Here is an 18735-nt window from a genome sequence, read left to right on the forward strand (position 1 = left end):
TTTTTTTAAGATTTACTTATTTTATTTTATATGTATGAGTGTTTTACCTGCATGTGTGTATGGGCACTGGATACACACCTGGCACCTGAGGAGGCCAAAAGAGGGTGCCCCAAGACCCGGAAACGGGAGTTAAAGATAGTTGTGCCACCATGGGGGTGCTGGAAACTGAGTGAAGGATCTCTGCAAGAATCTGCATTATTATTATTATTATTATTATTATTATTATTATTATTATTATTTTGTTTTGTTTTTCTTTTTTTTTTTTTTTTGGTTTTTCGAGACAGGGTTTCTCTGTGCAGCTTTGCGCCTTTCCTGGAGCTCACTTGGTAGCCCAGGCTGGCCTCGAACTCACAGAGATCCGCCTGGCTCTGCCTCCCGAGTGCTGGGATTAAAGGCGTGCGCCACCAACGCCCGGCTTTGTTTTGTTTTTCTTTTTTTTTTTTGGTTTTTCGAGACAGGGTTTCTCTGTGTAGCTTTGTGCCTTTCATGGGACTCACTTGGTAGCCCAGGCTGGCCTCGAACTCACAGAGATCCGCCTGGCTCTGCCTCCCGAGTGCTGGGGTTAAAGGCGTGCGCCACCACCGCCCAGCTCTCAAATATTCCTAAAGGCTGAGCCATCTCTCTCTCTGGCCCCAATTTTTAAAAATTTTAAAAGTAAAGAGGTCAGGCCCAGGCATGGTGGTACATGCCTCTAATCCTAGCACCCCAGAGGCAGAGGGAGACAGATCTCCATGAGTTCTTTGCTAAGCTGGTTTACACAGGGCATGCCAGAACAGCTGGGGTTACATAGAGCGATTCTGTCTCAAAAAACAAATCATAATAATGATGATGGTAAAGAATTCAAGGTCATCCTTGGTTACATGACAAGTTGGAGGTTAGCCTTGATCACACAAGACCCTGTCTTGACAAACAAACAAACAATAAAATTTAAGTTTAAATCAAGTCCCCGGGAGCTGGAGAGATGACTTGGTGGTTAAGCGCACCGGCAGCTCTTCCAGAGGTCCTGGGTTCAATTCCCAGCACCCACATGGCAGCTCACAACTGTCTGTAACTCCACTTTCAGGGGACCCAACGCCCTCACAGGCAAAACACTAATGCTCATAAAATAAAAATAAGTAAATTACCGGCGAGGGCAGTTCCGTGTGCCTGCCATTTTAGATGGATGTCCTTTTAAAGACATTTCACCGCCTGCTTGGGGTTTGGTTTTTGTCGTGGTGTTCCTTGCCGCCACCGCCACCGCCCACTCCCACCCCCAGTTCTCAAACTAAATACCGAGTTAGAGCAAAAATTAAAACAGCACTTGTATTTTCTTTCCAGAGATAAAAAAAAAAAAAAAAAAAAATAAGTAAATTAAACAAGCAAATAAGCACATCCAGGCTTCAGGGTGCCCTCAAAAACAGCAGAAGCAGGAGGATAAGGAAACTGAGGTTAATCACCGCTGCTTACTGATTTTCTTCCCCCCTTACTGATTTTCAAGCCAGCGTAGTCTACACAAACCACGTCTCATAAACAAGCATGGGCAGTGGGCACTGTGCGGCTCCAGGTGCAGTTCCCAACACTGCAAACAAGTCACTAGTGGTCTCAATAAAAAAAAAGCAATAGCAAACCTTTGCAGTCTTATGCTCTGAATATCTTGGAAGAAAGCTCCCTACTCCTGAGCAGCAAATCCCTGCACACTGTGTGGACCAGTTGGTTCCTGAGGCAGTAGATGAAAGGGTTCAGCAGGGGTGATACTGTCGTGTTGAAGAAAGCTATTCCTTTGTTGAGGTCCAGCCTCCCTGTCTGGGTGGGGTTCAGGTACATGATGATGCAGCTCCCATACGTGAGAGATACCACGAGGATGTGGGAAGAACAGGTGGAGAAGGCCTTGCTTCGGCCCCCAGCTGCAGGCAGGCGCAGGATGGTACTGATGATGCAGCCATAAGACAAGGCTGTGATCAATGTAGCAATGAGCAGGGTACACACAGCCACCAGGAAGGCCACCAGCTGCAGAAGCCTGGTGTCTGCACACACCAGCTCCAGCAAAGGGGAGCTGTCGCAGAAGAAGTGATTGAGGACTCGCGGGCCACAGAAAGGGAGAGATAACATCCAGGCAAAGAGCCCAGGCAGGGCCAGGAGGGTGACTGCCCAGCAGGCCAGCACCAAGGAAGAGCAGACGCGGGGTGTCATGAGGGCGGGGTATCGCAGGGGCCTGCAGATGGCCAGAAAGCGGTCGGTGGACATCACGGCCAGCAGCAGGGCCTCCACCGCGCCCAGGGTGAAGTAGAGAATCATTTGTGCAAAGCAGCGGTGGCGGGAGATGACCCCGCGCGCCGCCAACAGGTGTGCCAGCATCTGCGGAGACACAGTGGACGTGAAACCCACCTCCAGCAGCGAGAAGTGGCGCAGGAAGAAGTACATCGGGGTGTGCAGGCGGCGGTCCGCCAAGGTGAGGGCGACGATGAGCAGATTGCCCAGCAAGGTCAGCGTGTAGGTAACCAGAAGGACCCCGAAGAGGAGGAGCTGGAGCCCGCGCTTGTCGGTGACCCCCAGAAGCACGAACTCCAGCACAGAGGAGCGGTTGGCCGTGGGGATGGGCGCAGAGACCTCCATCTGTGAGAGCTGCGGGGAGTCTGTGTGGGTCTTAGTGACCTCGGAAATGCAGGGGCAGTCAGTGTCTGTCACAAAAGAGCACTGCGAATCAAATGCAGGACATAAAGCAGCGCTTGGAACAGCGTGAGCACGTGAACACCGCATGAATGTGAGATATCTCCAGCGTTCAACCGCACAAAGATGGAAAAAAATTGAGACCTCTATGGTAACGCACTCCTTTAATGCCAGCTTGTGGGCGGCTGAGGAAGCACAATTGGGAGTTCAATATCAGCCTCAGTTACATAGGAAGTTTCAGGCCAACCAGGGCTCTCTGAGATTCTATTTCAAAAGACACTTTTAAAACAAGATTTATTGATTTATATATTTTTTGTATATGCGTGCTCTATTTGCATGTATGCCTGCATGACAGAAGAGGGCATCAGATGCCATTATAGACGGTTGTGAGCTACCATGCGGTGGCTGGGACTTGGACTCAGGACCTCTGGAGGAGCAGTCAGTGCTCTTAACTGCTGAGCCATCTCTGCAGCCTGAGATTCCACTTCAAAAAAAAAAAAATCACAAATATTACTTCAATTGGATGATTTCTGTCCTCTGCTCCCCCCAAGATGCTTGTTAGGTACTGAATGAAAAATTTGCTAATCCAGCCGGATGGATGTGATGATCCACTTGGGGGAGAGACCTTATTCTTTGCAAGGTATTTCTTATATATGGACTGAGTTATTATTGTTTGGAAGTGACCAGGTCATAGACAATTTTTGCTTCATTTCCTACAACTGATACATTGCTTATTTGTAAGTTTGAATGGTAAAATGTAATTTTAGTAAGTGCAGCAACCATTCCATTTTTGAGTCCTTCGCTTCCTTGCAGAAACACTGGTGGAGATTCATGATACCAGCTGGGGTTGACTGCACACACCCACACTCTCATGATTCCCTGTTTCTCTGTGACCTCCACTTCATAGCAAATGGATTGACTGGGGACCACAAAGCAGGAAGGTTGGGTGTGGGGATGCATACCAGCAGTTTCAGTGCATGAGAGGTTGAGGCAGGCATGTCATGAACTTGAGGCTTAACCCGAGCTGCGCTGTGAGACTGCTCTGAAATTAAAAAAAAAAAAAATTACCTGGAATTTTTCCGTCCCCTTTATCCTGAAGCGCCAAGGTACTTATTCTCAAGTTTTACCATAGAAGAAGCACATGGCAGGAATGGACTAATGAGAAAGGTTCCTTAGTCAAACCAGCCCAAATGACAGAGACAAGGAATCCTCAGAGAGGAATAGAAACAGATACACACAGTCAGACCCTGCTGTGGTGATAGATTGTGTAATACATATATAAATCAACTATAAAATACACTAATGAAACTTTGTCTGAAAGATCAGAGAAGCAGAGCAAGCCACAGCCATCACCTCTTACCTCACCAGCTCCACGAATCCTCTGACTGAAATCCTCTGAGTCCTCACCCCAAAGGCTCCAGCTGAAAAAGCCTCTAGCTGAAAAGCCTTTAGTTCCTGTCTCCTCACGCCTTATGTACCTTTCTCTGCCCAGCCTTCACTTCCTGGGATTAAAGGGTGTGTGCTTCCCAGTACTGGAATTAAAGGTGTATGCCACCACTGCCTGACTCTGTCTTCTCTCCTAGACTGAGTCAATCTCATGTAGTCCAGGGTGGCTTTGAACTTGCAGAGATCCAATTGGATCTCTGCCTCTCAAGTGCTAGGATTAAAGGTGTGTACCACCACTGCCTGGCCTCTATGTTTTATCTAGTGGCTTGTTCTGTCCTCTGATCTTCAGGCAAATTTTATTAGGGTACACCATATATCACCACACCCTGTAAGGCAGAGTGGTTCTCAACCTGTGGGCTGTGACCCTTCTGAGGGTCAAATGACCCTTTCACAGGGGTCGAATATCAGACATCCTGCACCTCAGATATTTACATTACAATTTGTAACAGCAGCAACATTACAGATGTGAAGTAGCAACGGAAATAATTGTATGGTCGGGATCACCAGAACATGAGGATCTCAGCGTCAGGAAGGTTCAGAACCGCCACTGTAAGGCGAGAACACAGTGGGGTGGGGAGTGGGGTGGGGCTCACGGAGATGGAAATGGGGAAGAGAGGCAGCTGGGAAAAAAACACACAAGACAAGGAGTGGTCAGAGAGCCGGGGGAAAGGGAAGACATGAACCACAGGAAGACAGAAGAGAAGAAAAATAATGACAGAGACACAGGGAAGGGAAGGGACTTGGAAGCCCACAGGAAGGCAAGGAGAGAGACAAAAGAAAGATTTTTAGGTCCTTCAGAGACATGGAGCTGCCCTGCTCTCCAGAGGCACTATTATTGCAGGAGCCAGTGTGAAGATAGAGGGACCTTGCCCTCTCAGCTTCCCCAAAGCCTCAGACCTCAGGGACCCAGAAAACATCTAAAATTTTCATCCTCCTTAAGGGAGTGATTAACTCGACTTCCTTCAGATGCTGCCCATGGGAACTTGTTTGGAGTCTCATCTTTATTTTATTTATTTATAGATTATTATTTATTGGAGGACGGAGAGTGAGCTCATTGGTTAAGAGTAGCTGCAGACTGGCCAGCCAGTGGTGGCGCACGCCTTTAGTCCCAGCCCTTGGGAAACAGAGGCAGGTGGATCTCTGAGTTTGAAGTCAGCCTGGTTACAGAGTGAGTTCCAGGACAGCCAGGGCTGCACAGAGAAACCCTGTTTCAACACAAACAAACAAACAAACAAACAAAAAGAGTAGTTGCAGGTCTGTTTCCCGGCTCCCACATGACAGCTCACAACCATCTGTAAACCCGGTACCAGGTGATGTCACTGTGTTCTGGCTCTTGTGGGCACTGGGCATGTACATGGTGCGAAGACATACATTCAGTCAAAACACTCACCTGTAATAACAACAAATAAATCTAAAGATATTTAAAAGAATATCTTTTATTTATCCTTTGATGATTTCATACATATATTTACAATGTGTGTATATCTACCCCTCTCCTCCCCACTCTCATAGACACCCATTCACAGGTTCCTTTCCTAACTTCATGCTCTCTTCCTTTTTTTTTTTTCTTTTTTCTTTGCTATTTCTGAGACAAGGTTTCTCCATGTAGCCTTGGCTGTCCTGGAACTCCCTCTGTAGATCAGGCTGGCACCAAACGCTGAACTCAGAAACCTCCAAGACTGCCTCCCAAGTGCTGGGATCAAAGACGTGCACCACCACCACCCAGCTTGCTGGTTCTTTGTTTGTATATTTTGATTTGGTTTGTTTTGATAAACCACTGAGTCCAGTCAGTGTGACCTGTTGGAATGCTGATTTATGACAGCATTAGCTTAATCTTGTTCAGGTAACCATGGCTACAAAAGCCCTGTCCTGTCCAGAAGACAGATACAATAGCTCTCCTCATTCTCCAGATCTTGATTTCTTTCCACTTCTTCTTCTGTGACATTCCCTGAGCCTTTGGGGGAATGAGTTAATAGAAATGCCTTGTTTAGGGATGAGTACCAAACAGTCCCTTGTTATCAGCACTTTGAGGATTATGTGTTTCTACCTTGTTGCCCACACAGGAACGAGACATTTCTGGTGAGGGTTAAGAGCAGTACTCATCTATGAGTATTAACATAAATATTTAGAGGGCAGTGCCACAATACAACCGTTTATTAAAAAGATTTTTTAAATTTTATTTTATGTGTATAAATGCTTTGGCTGCATGCATGGAACATGCATCCAGTGCCCTGGGTGGTCAGAAAAGAACACCAGATGCTCGTGAACTGGAATTACAGATGGTAGCCACCATGTGGGTGCTGGGTCCTCTGCAAGAGCAAGCACTGTTCTTAAGCCCTGGGCCACTTCTCCAGCCCCTTTTAGCACACACATTTAAACAAAACAACAGTACTAGGTTCTCTTCTATGAACTATGACCTCCTGAGGACTCAGTTTTTGTCTTTTGTTTTTTGAGACTCAGGTTTTAGGAGAGCTTAGGTGAGCTTATCCCTGGCTCTCTATTTAAACTTTAATCTCTCTTCAGGGATTGTTAATTGAGCTATTTTCATTGGCTTCTTTAGGATGGGTAGCCCAGGTTGACTTTGGTGGCACAGACCATCAACATGAATTTGGTAGCACCACTGGACCTGGTAACATGAGCTTTAAAATGAAGTTTGTTCGTTCGTTTGTTCTGTTGTTGATCTCCCCTTCATTTGGCTGCAGAGATGGCTCAGCAGTGAAGAGCACTGGTTGCTCTTCCAGAGGACCTGGGTTCCATTCCCAGCAACCACATGACAGCCACAATCATCTGTAACTCCAGGCCCAGGGAACCTTTCTTCTGGCCTCTCTCTGTGGGCACTGCATACAAGCGGTGCTCAGACATACATGCAGACAAAACACCCCCCTCCCAGACACACAAAATGAAACAAACAAATAAAAATAAAGGAAAAAAATGATTCCACTTTGATTCCACCAGCCAGGCCTGGTGCTCATGCCAATTCCAGCCACCCAGGAGAGGGAGGCCAGAGGATGGAGATGCCAAGACCTTCATCACCTACAGTGTGAGTTCGAGGCCAGCTTTAATTCAGCAACTTCTTGAGACAGTGTTTGAAAATAACAGAGGAAAAGAGGGCTGAGGGTGTAGCTCAATCGTGGAGCACTTGGCCTCACCATGAGCACAGTCCCTGTGTTCAAGCCACAGAAAACCAAAACACACACATCCACAATAACTAATAAGCAAATTAGTAACAATGCCGATACACCAAGAGCGCAGCTTTGCAGTCTTATGCTCTGAATATCTTGGAAGAAAGCTCCCTACTCCTGAGCAGCAAATCCCTGCACACTGTGTGGACCAGTTGGTTCCTGAGGCAGTAGATGAAAGGGTTCAGCAGGGGTGACACTGTCGTGTTGAAGAAAGCTATTCCTTTGTTGAGGTCCAGCCTCCCTGTCTGGGTGGGGTTCAGGTACATGATGATGCAGCTCCCATAGCTCATCGACACCACCAGGATGTGGGAAGAACAGGTGGAGAAGGCCTTGCTTCGGCCCCCAGCTGCAGGCAGGCGCAGGATGGTGCTGATGATGCAGCCATAAGACAAGGTTGTGATCAATGTAGCAATGAGCAGGGTGCACACAGCCACCAGGAAGGCCACCAGCTGCAGAAGCCTGGTGTCTGCACACACCAGCTCCAGCAAAGGGGAGCTGTCGCAGAAGAAGTGATTGAGGACTCGCGGGCCACAGAAAGGGAGAGATAACATCCAGGCAAAGAGCCCAGGCAGGGCCAGGAGGGTGACTGCCCAGCAGGCCAGCACCAAGGAAGAGCAGACGCGGGGTGTCATGAGGGCGGGGTATCGCAGGGGCCTGCAGATGGCCAGAAAGCGGTCGGTGGACATCACGGCCAGCAGCAGGGCCTCCACCGCGCCCAGGGTGAAGTAGAGAATCATTTGTGCAAAGCAGCGGTGGCGGGAGATGACCCCGCGCGCCGCCAACAGGTGTGCCAGCATCTGCGGAGACACAGTGGACGTGAAACCCACCTCCAGCAGCGAGAAGTGGCGCAGGAAGAAGTACATCGGGGTGTGCAGGCGGCGGTCCGCCAAGGTGAGGGCGACGATGAGCAGATTGCCCAGCAAGGTCAGCGTGTAGGTAACCAGAAGGACCCCGAAGAGGAGGAGCTGGAGCCCGCGCTTGTCGGTGACCCCCAGAAGCACGAACTCCAGCACTGAGGAGCGGTTGGCCGTGGGGATGGGCGCAGAGACCTCCATCTGTGAGAGCTGCGGGGAATCTGTGTGGGTGTTAGTGACCTCGCAAATGCAGGGGCAATCGGTCACAAAGAATACTGGAGATAAAAATATATGGCGTTTAGGACGGACAGCATTTGTCATACGTGAAAACCGCTCGGATGTGAACCCACTTGCATTAAATGATAATGATGGGAATGTATAGATTAGTGTAATGACACAGCCCTTTATGCCTAGTACTTGGGAGGCTGATGGAGAAGGACCAGGAATTCAAGAGCATCTTCAGCCACACAGGAAGTTGCAGGACAACCTGGGCTACATGAGACCCCATTTCAAAAATCCCAAAGAAGAAGGAGAAGAAAGCAAGAGACTGAGGAGGACAAAGAGGGGAAGGGGAAATATTAGAAGAGAAAATAAGAAGGAGGAGGAAGAGGAAAGAGAAGAGGAGAAAGAGGAATTTTGGTTCCTGCTTCCCCAAGTCCTTTGTTAGGGATTGAGAGGACACTTTAACGATTCTTTTCGCTAAATTTGACAATCCACTTGGGGTGAGACCTGTTCTTTGCAGGGATTGTCTTATGTATGGACTGAATGACTGTGGTTTGGGATTGGTCAGTTATTACAGGGAATTTGGTTTTTATACACTGTCGTGTTGTTTGTCTATGTGTTGGAAGATAAAATCAGCTTTTATAAGGGCATCTGTCTCACTGTGTAGACAAGGCTGGCCTCGAACTCACAGAGATACACATGCCTCTGCCTCCTCAGGGGCTGGGATTAGTGGCGCTGGCCTCTGTCTCTGGTTTAGAGCATATGTCCTTTAAATGCCACTTGCTGAGTCTTCTCAAATGTAGCCAGGACACAGAGCAAGAAACAGAACACAGCCTGGGCAGGTGGATCACCTGCCGTCTCAGTACTGGGGAGGCTGTAGCGGGAAGACTGATATAAATACAGGATCAGCCTGTGTTACAGATTGAGTTCAAACTGATCTGGGTTACAGAGTGAGACTCTGTCTTGAAAGAGAGAAAGGGATGCGGAGAAAGGATGAACGAAGAGAGGGAGATAGGGAGGAAGGAGAAGAAAAAGTAAGAAGGGATATAGAGAGGTGGCTTAAAGGATAGAGATGCTTGCTACAGCTCCGTACAACCTGAGTTCAAGTTTTAGGTCCCCCATGTGAGACAAGAGACAAGCTGTCTTCTGACCTCTACATGGTCCCTTCAGTAAATAAGTAAGTGAATAAATGTAGTTTTTAAAATGAGGGAGAGATAGGCTGGAGAGCCAGCTCGGCAGTCAAGAGCTGTGGTGGCTGTTGCAGATGACCCATGTTAGAGTCCAGCATCCACCAGTAAGACTAACTCCAGGAGATCCCACACACTATTCTGGACTTTGTTGGCACCTGCACTCACATGTACCCCCCACCTGAACTCACATGCATGAACCCCCTACAAATGCAAATACCCGTACTTAACAGTAGAAAAATAATTATTTTTAAAAATCATGAGAAGAAAGAAAACAGGAAGGAAGGATGGATGGGAGGAAGGAAATAACACCCACAAACTGCTGCTCTGGGAAGACTGGAAGACAATACCACCTTCTGTAAGAGAATCACCATAGAAAGAACGAGAGATCTGCCTAGAGATGAGTTGATTGACAGTTAGAGAATACCTACTATTCCTCGCAATCTGTGGACTGGATTGCTCCACAGAACATGACCATCAAAGTCCTTCTTTGTGTTCATATGTCTAGTTCATCCACATAAGATGTGCTGACCAAGGTATAACACAGTGCTTGAGTAAAAGCCACATCTGTACTTCTATTTCTTCCTGGGGCCAGGGTCTCATGTAGTCCAGGTTGGCCTGAAACTCCCTATGCAGCAAAGGATAACCTTGAGCTTCCGATCTTGCTGGCTCTCCCTCCCAAGTGCTGGGGTAGCAGCCCAGTGCCATTGTGTCACATTTTATATGGTGTTGGGAACAGAACCTGAGTCATCCTGCATGCTAGGCAAGTATTCTCCCAACCTAGCTTCATCCTCAGCTGTTGAGCCAAGTTTTGAATGTACATCTTGCCACAGCTCCTCAGCAAATGGTAATTAAGTGAACAGATAAGTAGTGAGTGCTCTGAAGAGAATGAATGAAAATATGAAGAAAGGAATAACCATGAGAAGATGGGTCGTTAGATGTGTTGATGAATGAGTGAGGAAGGGAAAGAGAGCTGCAGACTGAACTGCAGAACTGAGGGATGACTCTGCCAGGCTCAGACACCTTGAATGGCTCAGGATCCTAGGTATGACTCACTCCCATCCCGTCACAAGAACAAGGGCGCTGTGGGGCCTTATGAACTTCATTGTTCTTCTTGGTCCATTACAGAGACATTTCCCAAACCCACACACAGCATGTGGCTGGGAGGAAACTCCCTGTTTGAGCCTCAATCTCTGTCCCCTCTCAGGTGACACTAACACCTCCTTGGTCTTTCCCATCCATTTGTTGTGACATCCTAACAAAACCGTGAATATGAAGTAACATGTTATAATGTGTGCTGCAAAAAGCGAAGCTAATTCCAAGCTCACACTCCCTCTGAAGCGGTGTGCTTGGCTTCCACAGGCTCTGTCCTGCTAAAGATTCACCACTCAAACCTTAGTTTTCCAAGAGGCTGTGCCTAAAGGTATCCAGGCTGCCTTCCTCACCTCTCTTGGGCTCATGGCAGGAAAACCATCCAAAAGTGATCTGACCATTCACCTTCCTCTAATAACCCTTTTCCAGCTACATTAGAAAGCCTAAAATGGGCCGGGTGTGGGAGGTAGAGGCAGGTAGAGCTCTGTGAGTTCAGGGCCAGCCTGGTCTAGAGCAAGTTCCAGAACAGCCAGGGATTTACACAGAGAAACCATCTCAGCCCCCCCCCCCCAAAGAAAAAGCCCCTGCACAGATCTCTCTTCTGCATCTTTGTTTATTTTCTGCTGCTTTGTGGCCCCCAACTTTCTAGCAAATGACTGGAAATCACAAATCAGGAGAGAGCTGGCATGGTGGCACAAGCCTATAACCTCAACACGCGGGCAGTTGAGGCAGGAGCATTATGAGTTGGAGGCATGCCTGCACTACACAGCAAGACTCCCCTCTGAAGAGAAGATATTTTTTTACCTGAAATGTATTAGCCTCCTCTATCATGAATGGTCAAGGTTCTGATTCTGGAGCTTTTCCGCAGAGGCACATGGCGGGAAATGGGTTTAAGAGAGAGTCTCTCCAGAGAAACAGAGACAGACACATAAGGATGGCTGGGCAGACTCTGTAAAGGAAAAGCATGATAAGGACTAGAGACTGGGAAGAGAGGCGGCTGGGGAGAAATGAGTGGTCAGAGAGCTGGAGGGAGGGGGAGACACGGACTGTAAAAGATAGAGTGACAGAGAAGAAACAGAGACGCGGAGGAAGGCAAACCGAGAGAGACAAAAGAAAGCCTCTGAGGTCCTTGAGAGACACGGAATGTCCTGGACTCTAGAGATACTATTATTTCAGGGTCCAGGTCACACTCTAGTGTGCAGGGGAGGGACTTTTCCTTCAATTCCCTAATTCCTCTGGCCTTGGGGACAAAGAGCATTTATAAAATTGTAGTCATCCTTAGGGGACTGATTAACTCAACTTCCTTCAAGCATTGCTCATGGGGACTTGTTTGGATGTTTGCATTTTGGAGAGAGTTGTTCCCTGCCGCCCCCCACACACACTTATTTGATTTCTGCAAGATTGGTATAACCACTGGTTCCATTCAGAAAAGAGACAGAGCAAGGGTGAAACCATAAAAGGGTAGGTACCAGGGAACGTGTGTGTTACCAGAGTTCATTCAATAGGTGTATGTGATAAAGATTAGCCTTGGCTGGGTGTGGTAGCCCTAGCCTTTAGTTCTAGCACTCTGGAGGCAGAGGCAGGCAGATCTCTGAATTCGAGGCCAGCCTGGTCTACAGAGTAAGTTCCAAGACGGCCAAGGCTACACAGAGAAAACCTTGTCTCGAAAAAACAAATAAATTGGGCTGGAGAGATGGCTCAGAGGTTAAGAGCAGTGACTGCTCCTCCAGAGGTCCTGAGTTCAATTCCCAGCAACCACATGGTGGCTCACAACCATTTAACATGAGATCTGATGCCCTCGTCTGGTGTGCAGACAGAACACTGTATACATAATAAATAATAAATCTTTAAAAAAAAGAAAAGAAAAACCAATGAATTGTCAGTCAATCAATCAATAAGAATGAGGGTTAGGCTGGGCAGCGGCGGCGCACACCTTTAATCTCAGCACTTGGGAGGCAGAGCTAGGCGGATCTCTGTGAGTTCGGGGTCAGCCTGGTCTACAGACAGGCAACAAAACTACACGGAGAAACCCTGTCTCAAAAGAACAAAAGAATGAGGGTTAGGCAAAGAAAAGTAATGATAGGAGGAGCAAATGAGGCTGAGCGTTTGTGTTATAAGAGGGAGAGAAAGCTTGTGGCGGGAGTGGTGGTCGGTAGCGCCTGAGGGAAAGGGATGAGCGGGAGAAAGGAAAAGTTGGCGTGTGCAGAACTGGCTCTCAAAGACAGCCATTGCTGCTGAAAGGGCCTCTTGTGGGCATGCAGAAAATACGAGAATATGGAAAGCTAGTATCAATCAAATGGAGGTTGTAGCTTCGGGACAGAACAGAGTAACTCTCAGAGCAGGAAGGAAGATCAGGATGCAGGAATAAGCACATCTGGATACTGTGTATAGAAGATCAAGCATTTATTTATCTATTTATTTTTGAGACAGAGCATTTTTATGTAGTCCTGGTTATCCTGGAGCTGAATATGTAGGCCAGGCTGGCCTCAAACTCACCGAGATCCTCCTGCCTCTGCCTCCTGAGTGCTGGCATTAAAGGCCCACAGCACTACACCTGGTCTTCAAGCACTTTTTTTGTTTGTTTTGTTTCAAGATAGAGTTTCTCTGTGTAGCCCTGACTGTCCTGGAACTCACTCTGTAGACCAGGCTGGCCTCGAACTCACTGAGATTCGCCTTCCTCTGCCTCCTGAGTGCTGGGATTAAAGGCATGCGCCACCACATCCAGTCTTCAAATACTTTTTTTTTTTTTTTTTTTTTTTTTTTTTTTTTTTTTGGTTTTGGTTTTTTTCGAGACAGGGTTTCTCTGTGTAGCTTTGCAGTCTTCAAATACTTTTTAAACAGAGTGTTCCATTTGAAAATGGAAAGCAAGCTATATTTGAGCAGGTATGAGCTTTCAACTAGTTTTCGTTGTTGCTTTAAGGTAGGATCTCTCTGGCCTGGAACTCTCTATGTAGAACTGGCATTAATCTTTCTGCACCCTGGGATTATAGTCCTGTACTGATACACCCTGCTTATTATTATTATTATTATTATTTTTACTTTTTTTTTCTTAACATCCCAAGGATTTTCATTTCGGTTACTTACAAGAGGCTTTATTTATAGGCATCTTTCCAATGGCGACACCATTGGGGAAAAAAAGGATTGTGTTAAAACTCCATGACCAAAAGCAATTTGGGAAGGAAAGATTTATTTCAGCTTATAACTCTCAGGTCATACTTCATCACTGAGAGAAGTCAGGGTCGTAATTCAAAGCAGGAATCTGGAAGCAAGAACTAAGGCAGAGGCCATGGAGAAGGACTGCTTACTGGCTTGCTCCTCATGGCTTGCTCAGCCTGCTTTCTTTTATACCCCAGGAAAACCTGCCATCTACAATGGGCTCAGCCGTTCCACAGGAATCGTTAATCAAGAAAATGCCCTATAGATTTGCCTACAGACCAAGTTTATGGAGGCATCTTCTTGATTAAGATTCCTCCTTTCCAGATAACTCTAGCTCAGTGGTTCTCAACCTATGGGTTATGACCCCCCAAAGGGGGTCAGATGACCTCCCATAGGAGTCTTCTAAATACAGATATTTACATTATGATTCATAACAGTAGCAAAATTATAGTTATGAGCTAGCAACAAAAATAATTTTATGGCTGGAGGTCACACATGAGGAACTGTGTTAAAGGGTCGCAGCATTAAGAAGGTTGAGAACCACTGCTCTAGATTGTATCAAGCTGACACAAAAACAAGCCACCTCAGTCTACTGTCAACCATTCAGTGCCTATAAATTACCAGGGAATGCTGTGATGATCTCACCAGCTCCACTCTCTCTCTCTCTTATTTTTTTAAAGCTTTTTTTTTCATTTTTTTTTCTTTTTTTAATTTGAAGACAGGGTCTCCTGTTACCCAAATTGACCTTAAACTTTTATTTATTATGCATACAGTGTTCTGCCTGCATGTACGCCTGCACACCAGAAGAGGACACCAGATCTCATTACAGATGGTTGTGAGCCACCATGTGGTTGCTGGGACTTGAACTCAGGACCTCTGGGAGAGCTGTCAGTGCTCTTAACTGCTGAGCCATCTCTCCAGTCCCAGCTCCACTCTCTTATGTGACAAGATATTAACGAGGCCCGTCTGGAGCAGGTTTTGTGCAGGTCATCACAGTCATATCACACCCACCTAGAAATTCCACAACACTCTACCTGCCCCTTGGGCTCTTGAACTAGGCTGAGTTATGAGTCCCGGTAGTAACGCCCCCATGTCTCCTGACAGAAGCACATGGTAGCACTAATCTACCGGCATAAACATAGTTATTCAGAATGTAATTTGATTGTCTTCCTCGTTAGTATTGTGGTGAATACCCCTGCCTGTCATGCGAGAGACCGGGGTTCAATTCCCTGAAGGGGACTCCAAACAGAATGCAATTTGATTGGCATCTCATCCTCACTAAACAGAACATAGTGGTAAGTTCCTCACTAGGGCCTATGACCTCCCCAGTCACAGGCTAAGAGCACGGGGCTGCTCTTCCAGAGGTCTTGAGTTCAATTCCCAAAAACCACATGGTAGCTCATCATCATCTATAATGGGATCTGCCGACCTCTTCTGGTATAAAGTTGTACATGCAGATAGAGCACTCATATAATACATAAAATAAATAAATAAATCTAAAAAAATAAAATAAATAAATAAAACCCAAACTTGCCACCATTCCACCAGTGGGCACTTATCTCATGCTAATAAATGCACCATGCACAGTCCACAGCTAAGGAAGACCGTTGGTGACTTTTCTTCCCCAGCATCCCACAGAGCACCTTCCAGTACTCTGATGATTAGCCAGCAGGAAAGACTGATGGTCAGCCGGCAGGGAGGACTCTGATGATCAGCCAGCAGGGAGGACTCTGATGGTCAGCCAGCAGGGAGGTAGCTTTCAATCCAGTTTCAGATTGCTTTCTCGATGTCCCAGTCTGAGAGTATGTGGTGCCTTCAGGAATAGGGTCTTGCCACCTAGTTCTGGTAGGCAATCAATAGTAAACAATAGTAATATCAATAGCCTGTATTGATTCAGAGGGTGTAAGAGACTTCCCTGGATGACTCATAGGGAAGGTAGCACACATAGGAACATAGGAATTTTTCATTTAATAACCTTGTTCTGGGACCAGCTCACTCATGCAGTACTTTTGTTGAACTCAGGACCTCTGGAAGAGCAGCCAGTGCTCTTAATCTCTGAGCCATCTCCGCAGCCCCCAGGTCTTGGAACTCTTGTAGACCAGGCTGGCCTCGAACTCTCAGAGATCCGCCTGCCTTTGCCTTCTGAGTGCTGGGATTAAAGGCGTGCGCCACCATGCCTGGCACTCTTATCACTTTTTTTTTTTAAATTACTTTATGTGCATTGGTGTCTTTTGCCTGCATGTATGTCTGTGTGAGGTCGCCAGATCCTTTGGAACAGGAGTTACAGACCATTGTGAGCTGCCATGCAAGTGCTGGGAGTTGAACCCGGGTCCTCTGGAAGAGCTGGAAGAGCAGCCAGTGCTCTTAACCACCAAGTCATCTCCCCAGCCTCCTTATGGCTTTTTTGTACATCTTTAGCTTGGGTTGATTCTCACCTCTCCTCCTCTCCCCCATCTCCCCTTGAAACTTTCCACAACCATTTTCTTATCATATGGGTTCTACTTAACCCCCTAATTAACCCTTAAAGGCTCCTTTCTCCCTCTCTTATGGCCCCATTCTAGTTCCCTAGGCTCTACACACACACACTCACGCCCACATAAATGTGTGTGTGTGTGTGTGTGCGCGCGCGCGTGCGTGTGTAATTAATTTAAATAATTGAGAATGCAGGATCTGCCTATGGAAGCAAGCATGCAGTATCAGTCTTCCTAAGGCTGTTTCCTCACATAATACTTTTTCTCTCCTACCCGTTTTCCTGAAATTTCATAATTTTATTTTTCTTGATGGCCCCAAACAATTTCATGGTGGATATGTAGCACAGTTTCATGATCCATTCGTGAGTTGATGGACATCTGTACTGATCGAATTTTCTGGCTGTTGCGAATAGAGCAGCAATGAACATGGATAAGCAAGGATCTTCCTGGGAGAATATAGAATCCTTTGAGGACACACCTCGGAGTGATATAGCTATAATGTTATAGCTCTAGTTTCATTTTTTAAAGACGCTTCCAGAATAATTTACATAGTGGCTGCACACTTTACACCCCCCACAATGAATAAATATTCTCCTTCCCCCACATCCTCATCAGCATTTGCTGTCATTTATTTATTTATTCATTTGTTTGTTTGTTTAGGTGATAGCCATTCCAACTAGGGTGAGATAAAAATCTCAAAGTAGTTTTAATTTGCATTTCCCCAAAATGGTTGAGGAAACTGAACGTTAAAAAAATATATTGTCCACTTGTATGTCTTCTTCTGAGAATTCTTTGTTCAGTTCCTTATCCCATTTTTTCCCCAAGAGCTGAGGGCCAAACCCAGAGCCTTGTGCTTGCTAGGCAAGTGTTCTACCACTGAGCTAAATCCCCAGGCCCTTTCAGGTTTGGTTGGTTGGTTGGTTGGTTGGTTGGTTTGTTTGTTTGTTTTTAGAGACAGGGTTTCTCTGTGTAGATTTGTGCCTTTTCTGGATCTCGATCTGTAGACCAGGCTGTCCTTGAACTCACAGAGATCCACCTGGCTCTGCTTCTGGAGTGTTGGGATTAAAGGCGTGTGCCACCACTGTCCGCCTTAGCCCATTTTTTAAAAGGATTTGGTTTTGTTTAAATTGTGTGTATGCATGTGTATCTGCGAGATCTGGGTATGTGTCTGTGGGTGTAGTGGCCAGTGAAGGCCAGAAGAGGGCACTAGATCCCTGGAGTTGGAGTTGAAGTGCTGGTTTGCCAAGACTTAAATGTTATGTAAAGCTGGTGGATCTCTATGAGTTTGAGATCAGCCTAGTCTACAGAATGAGTTCCAGGACAGCCAATGCTACATAGAGAGACTCTGTCTCAAAATTAATTAATTAAAAACTGTACACAAAACTTAGTTGGTAGAGTGTTTGCCATCCAAGCATGAGACCATAGGTTTGATTCCCCAGTGTTAAAAAAAGGAATAAATAGGGGCTGGAGAGATAATTCAGCAGTTAAGAGCACTGGCTGCTCTTCCAAGGGACCTGGGCTTAATTCTCAGCACCCACATGGCGCTCACAACTGTCTGTTACTCCAAGATCTGGCACCCTCTCATGCAGGCAAAACACTAATGCACATAAAATAAAAATAAATAAATTGTTTAAAAAAGGAATGATAAGCCGGGTAGTGGTGCACACCTTTAATCCCAGCACTTAGGAGACAGAGACAGGTGGATCTCTGTGAGTTCGAGGCCAGCTTTGTCTGCAGAGTGAGTTCCAGGACAGGCTCCAAAACTACACAGAGAAAATCACATAATGGTGTTATCTTTTTAATGCAATTAAATTGAAACTCAAGTTACAGAGCTAACTCTACCCAGACAAATTATTTCTTTCTCTTTTCTTTTTTTTTTCTTTCTAAAAGATTTATTTATTTATTATACATACAGTGTTCTGTCTGCAGGCCAGAAGAGGGCACTAGATCTCATACAGATGGTTGTGAGCCACCATGTGATGTGGTTGCTGGGACTTGAACTCGGGACCTTTGGAAGTACAGCCAGTGCTCTTAACCTCTGAGCCATCTTTCCAACTCTCTCTCTCTCTCTCAATTTATTTATTTTATTTTAAGTGTATGGGAATTTTGCCTGCTTGTCTGTCTGTCTGTGCAGCACATGTATTTGGTGCCTGAAGAGGTCAGAAGAGAGCGTTAGATTCCTTAGAAGTGGAACTGTGGATGCCTGAGAGCCACCACGTGTGTGCTGGGAATTGAACTCGGGTTCTACGAGAGAGAGCAACCAGTGCTCTTAACCATGGAGTCATCTCTCCAGCCTCGATTTCTTTCATCCTCAAAAGCTACTGAAGACTATTAGTCATTTTAATCATGTGTGTGTGTGTGTGTGTGTGTGTGTGTGTGTTCACGCGTGCACATGGAGGCCAGAGGACAACCTGAGGTGTCATTCCTTAGACACCATTCAATTTCCTAAAAAGTTATTTTTTTAAAGATTTGTTTGTTT

At 46.3% G+C, this 18735-nt stretch overlaps 2 protein-coding genes across 2 annotated transcripts; both read right to left on the reverse strand.

The window, feature by feature from the left end:
- Positions 1-1617: 1617 nt before the first annotated feature.
- On the reverse strand, positions 1618-2805 carry LOC143271891 (olfactory receptor 6E1-like). Its single transcript, XM_076564502.1, has one exon. The coding sequence runs from the start codon at positions 2734-2736 to the stop codon at positions 1618-1620; it is 1119 nt and encodes a 372-aa protein (XP_076420617.1). The 5' UTR covers positions 2737-2805.
- Positions 2806-7354: 4549 nt separating this feature from the next.
- Positions 7355-8337, reverse strand: LOC102912702 (olfactory receptor 6E1-like). The gene has a single exon (XM_076564507.1). It carries the CDS (start codon positions 8327-8329, stop codon positions 7355-7357), a length of 975 nt encoding a protein of 324 aa, XP_076420622.1. The 5' UTR covers positions 8330-8337.
- Positions 8338-18735: the final 10398 nt, after the last annotated feature.

This window comes from Peromyscus maniculatus, chromosome 1 (genome assembly GCF_049852395.1).
Source record: "Peromyscus maniculatus bairdii isolate BWxNUB_F1_BW_parent chromosome 1, HU_Pman_BW_mat_3.1, whole genome shotgun sequence".
NCBI lineage: Eukaryota > Metazoa > Chordata > Mammalia > Rodentia > Cricetidae > Peromyscus > Peromyscus maniculatus.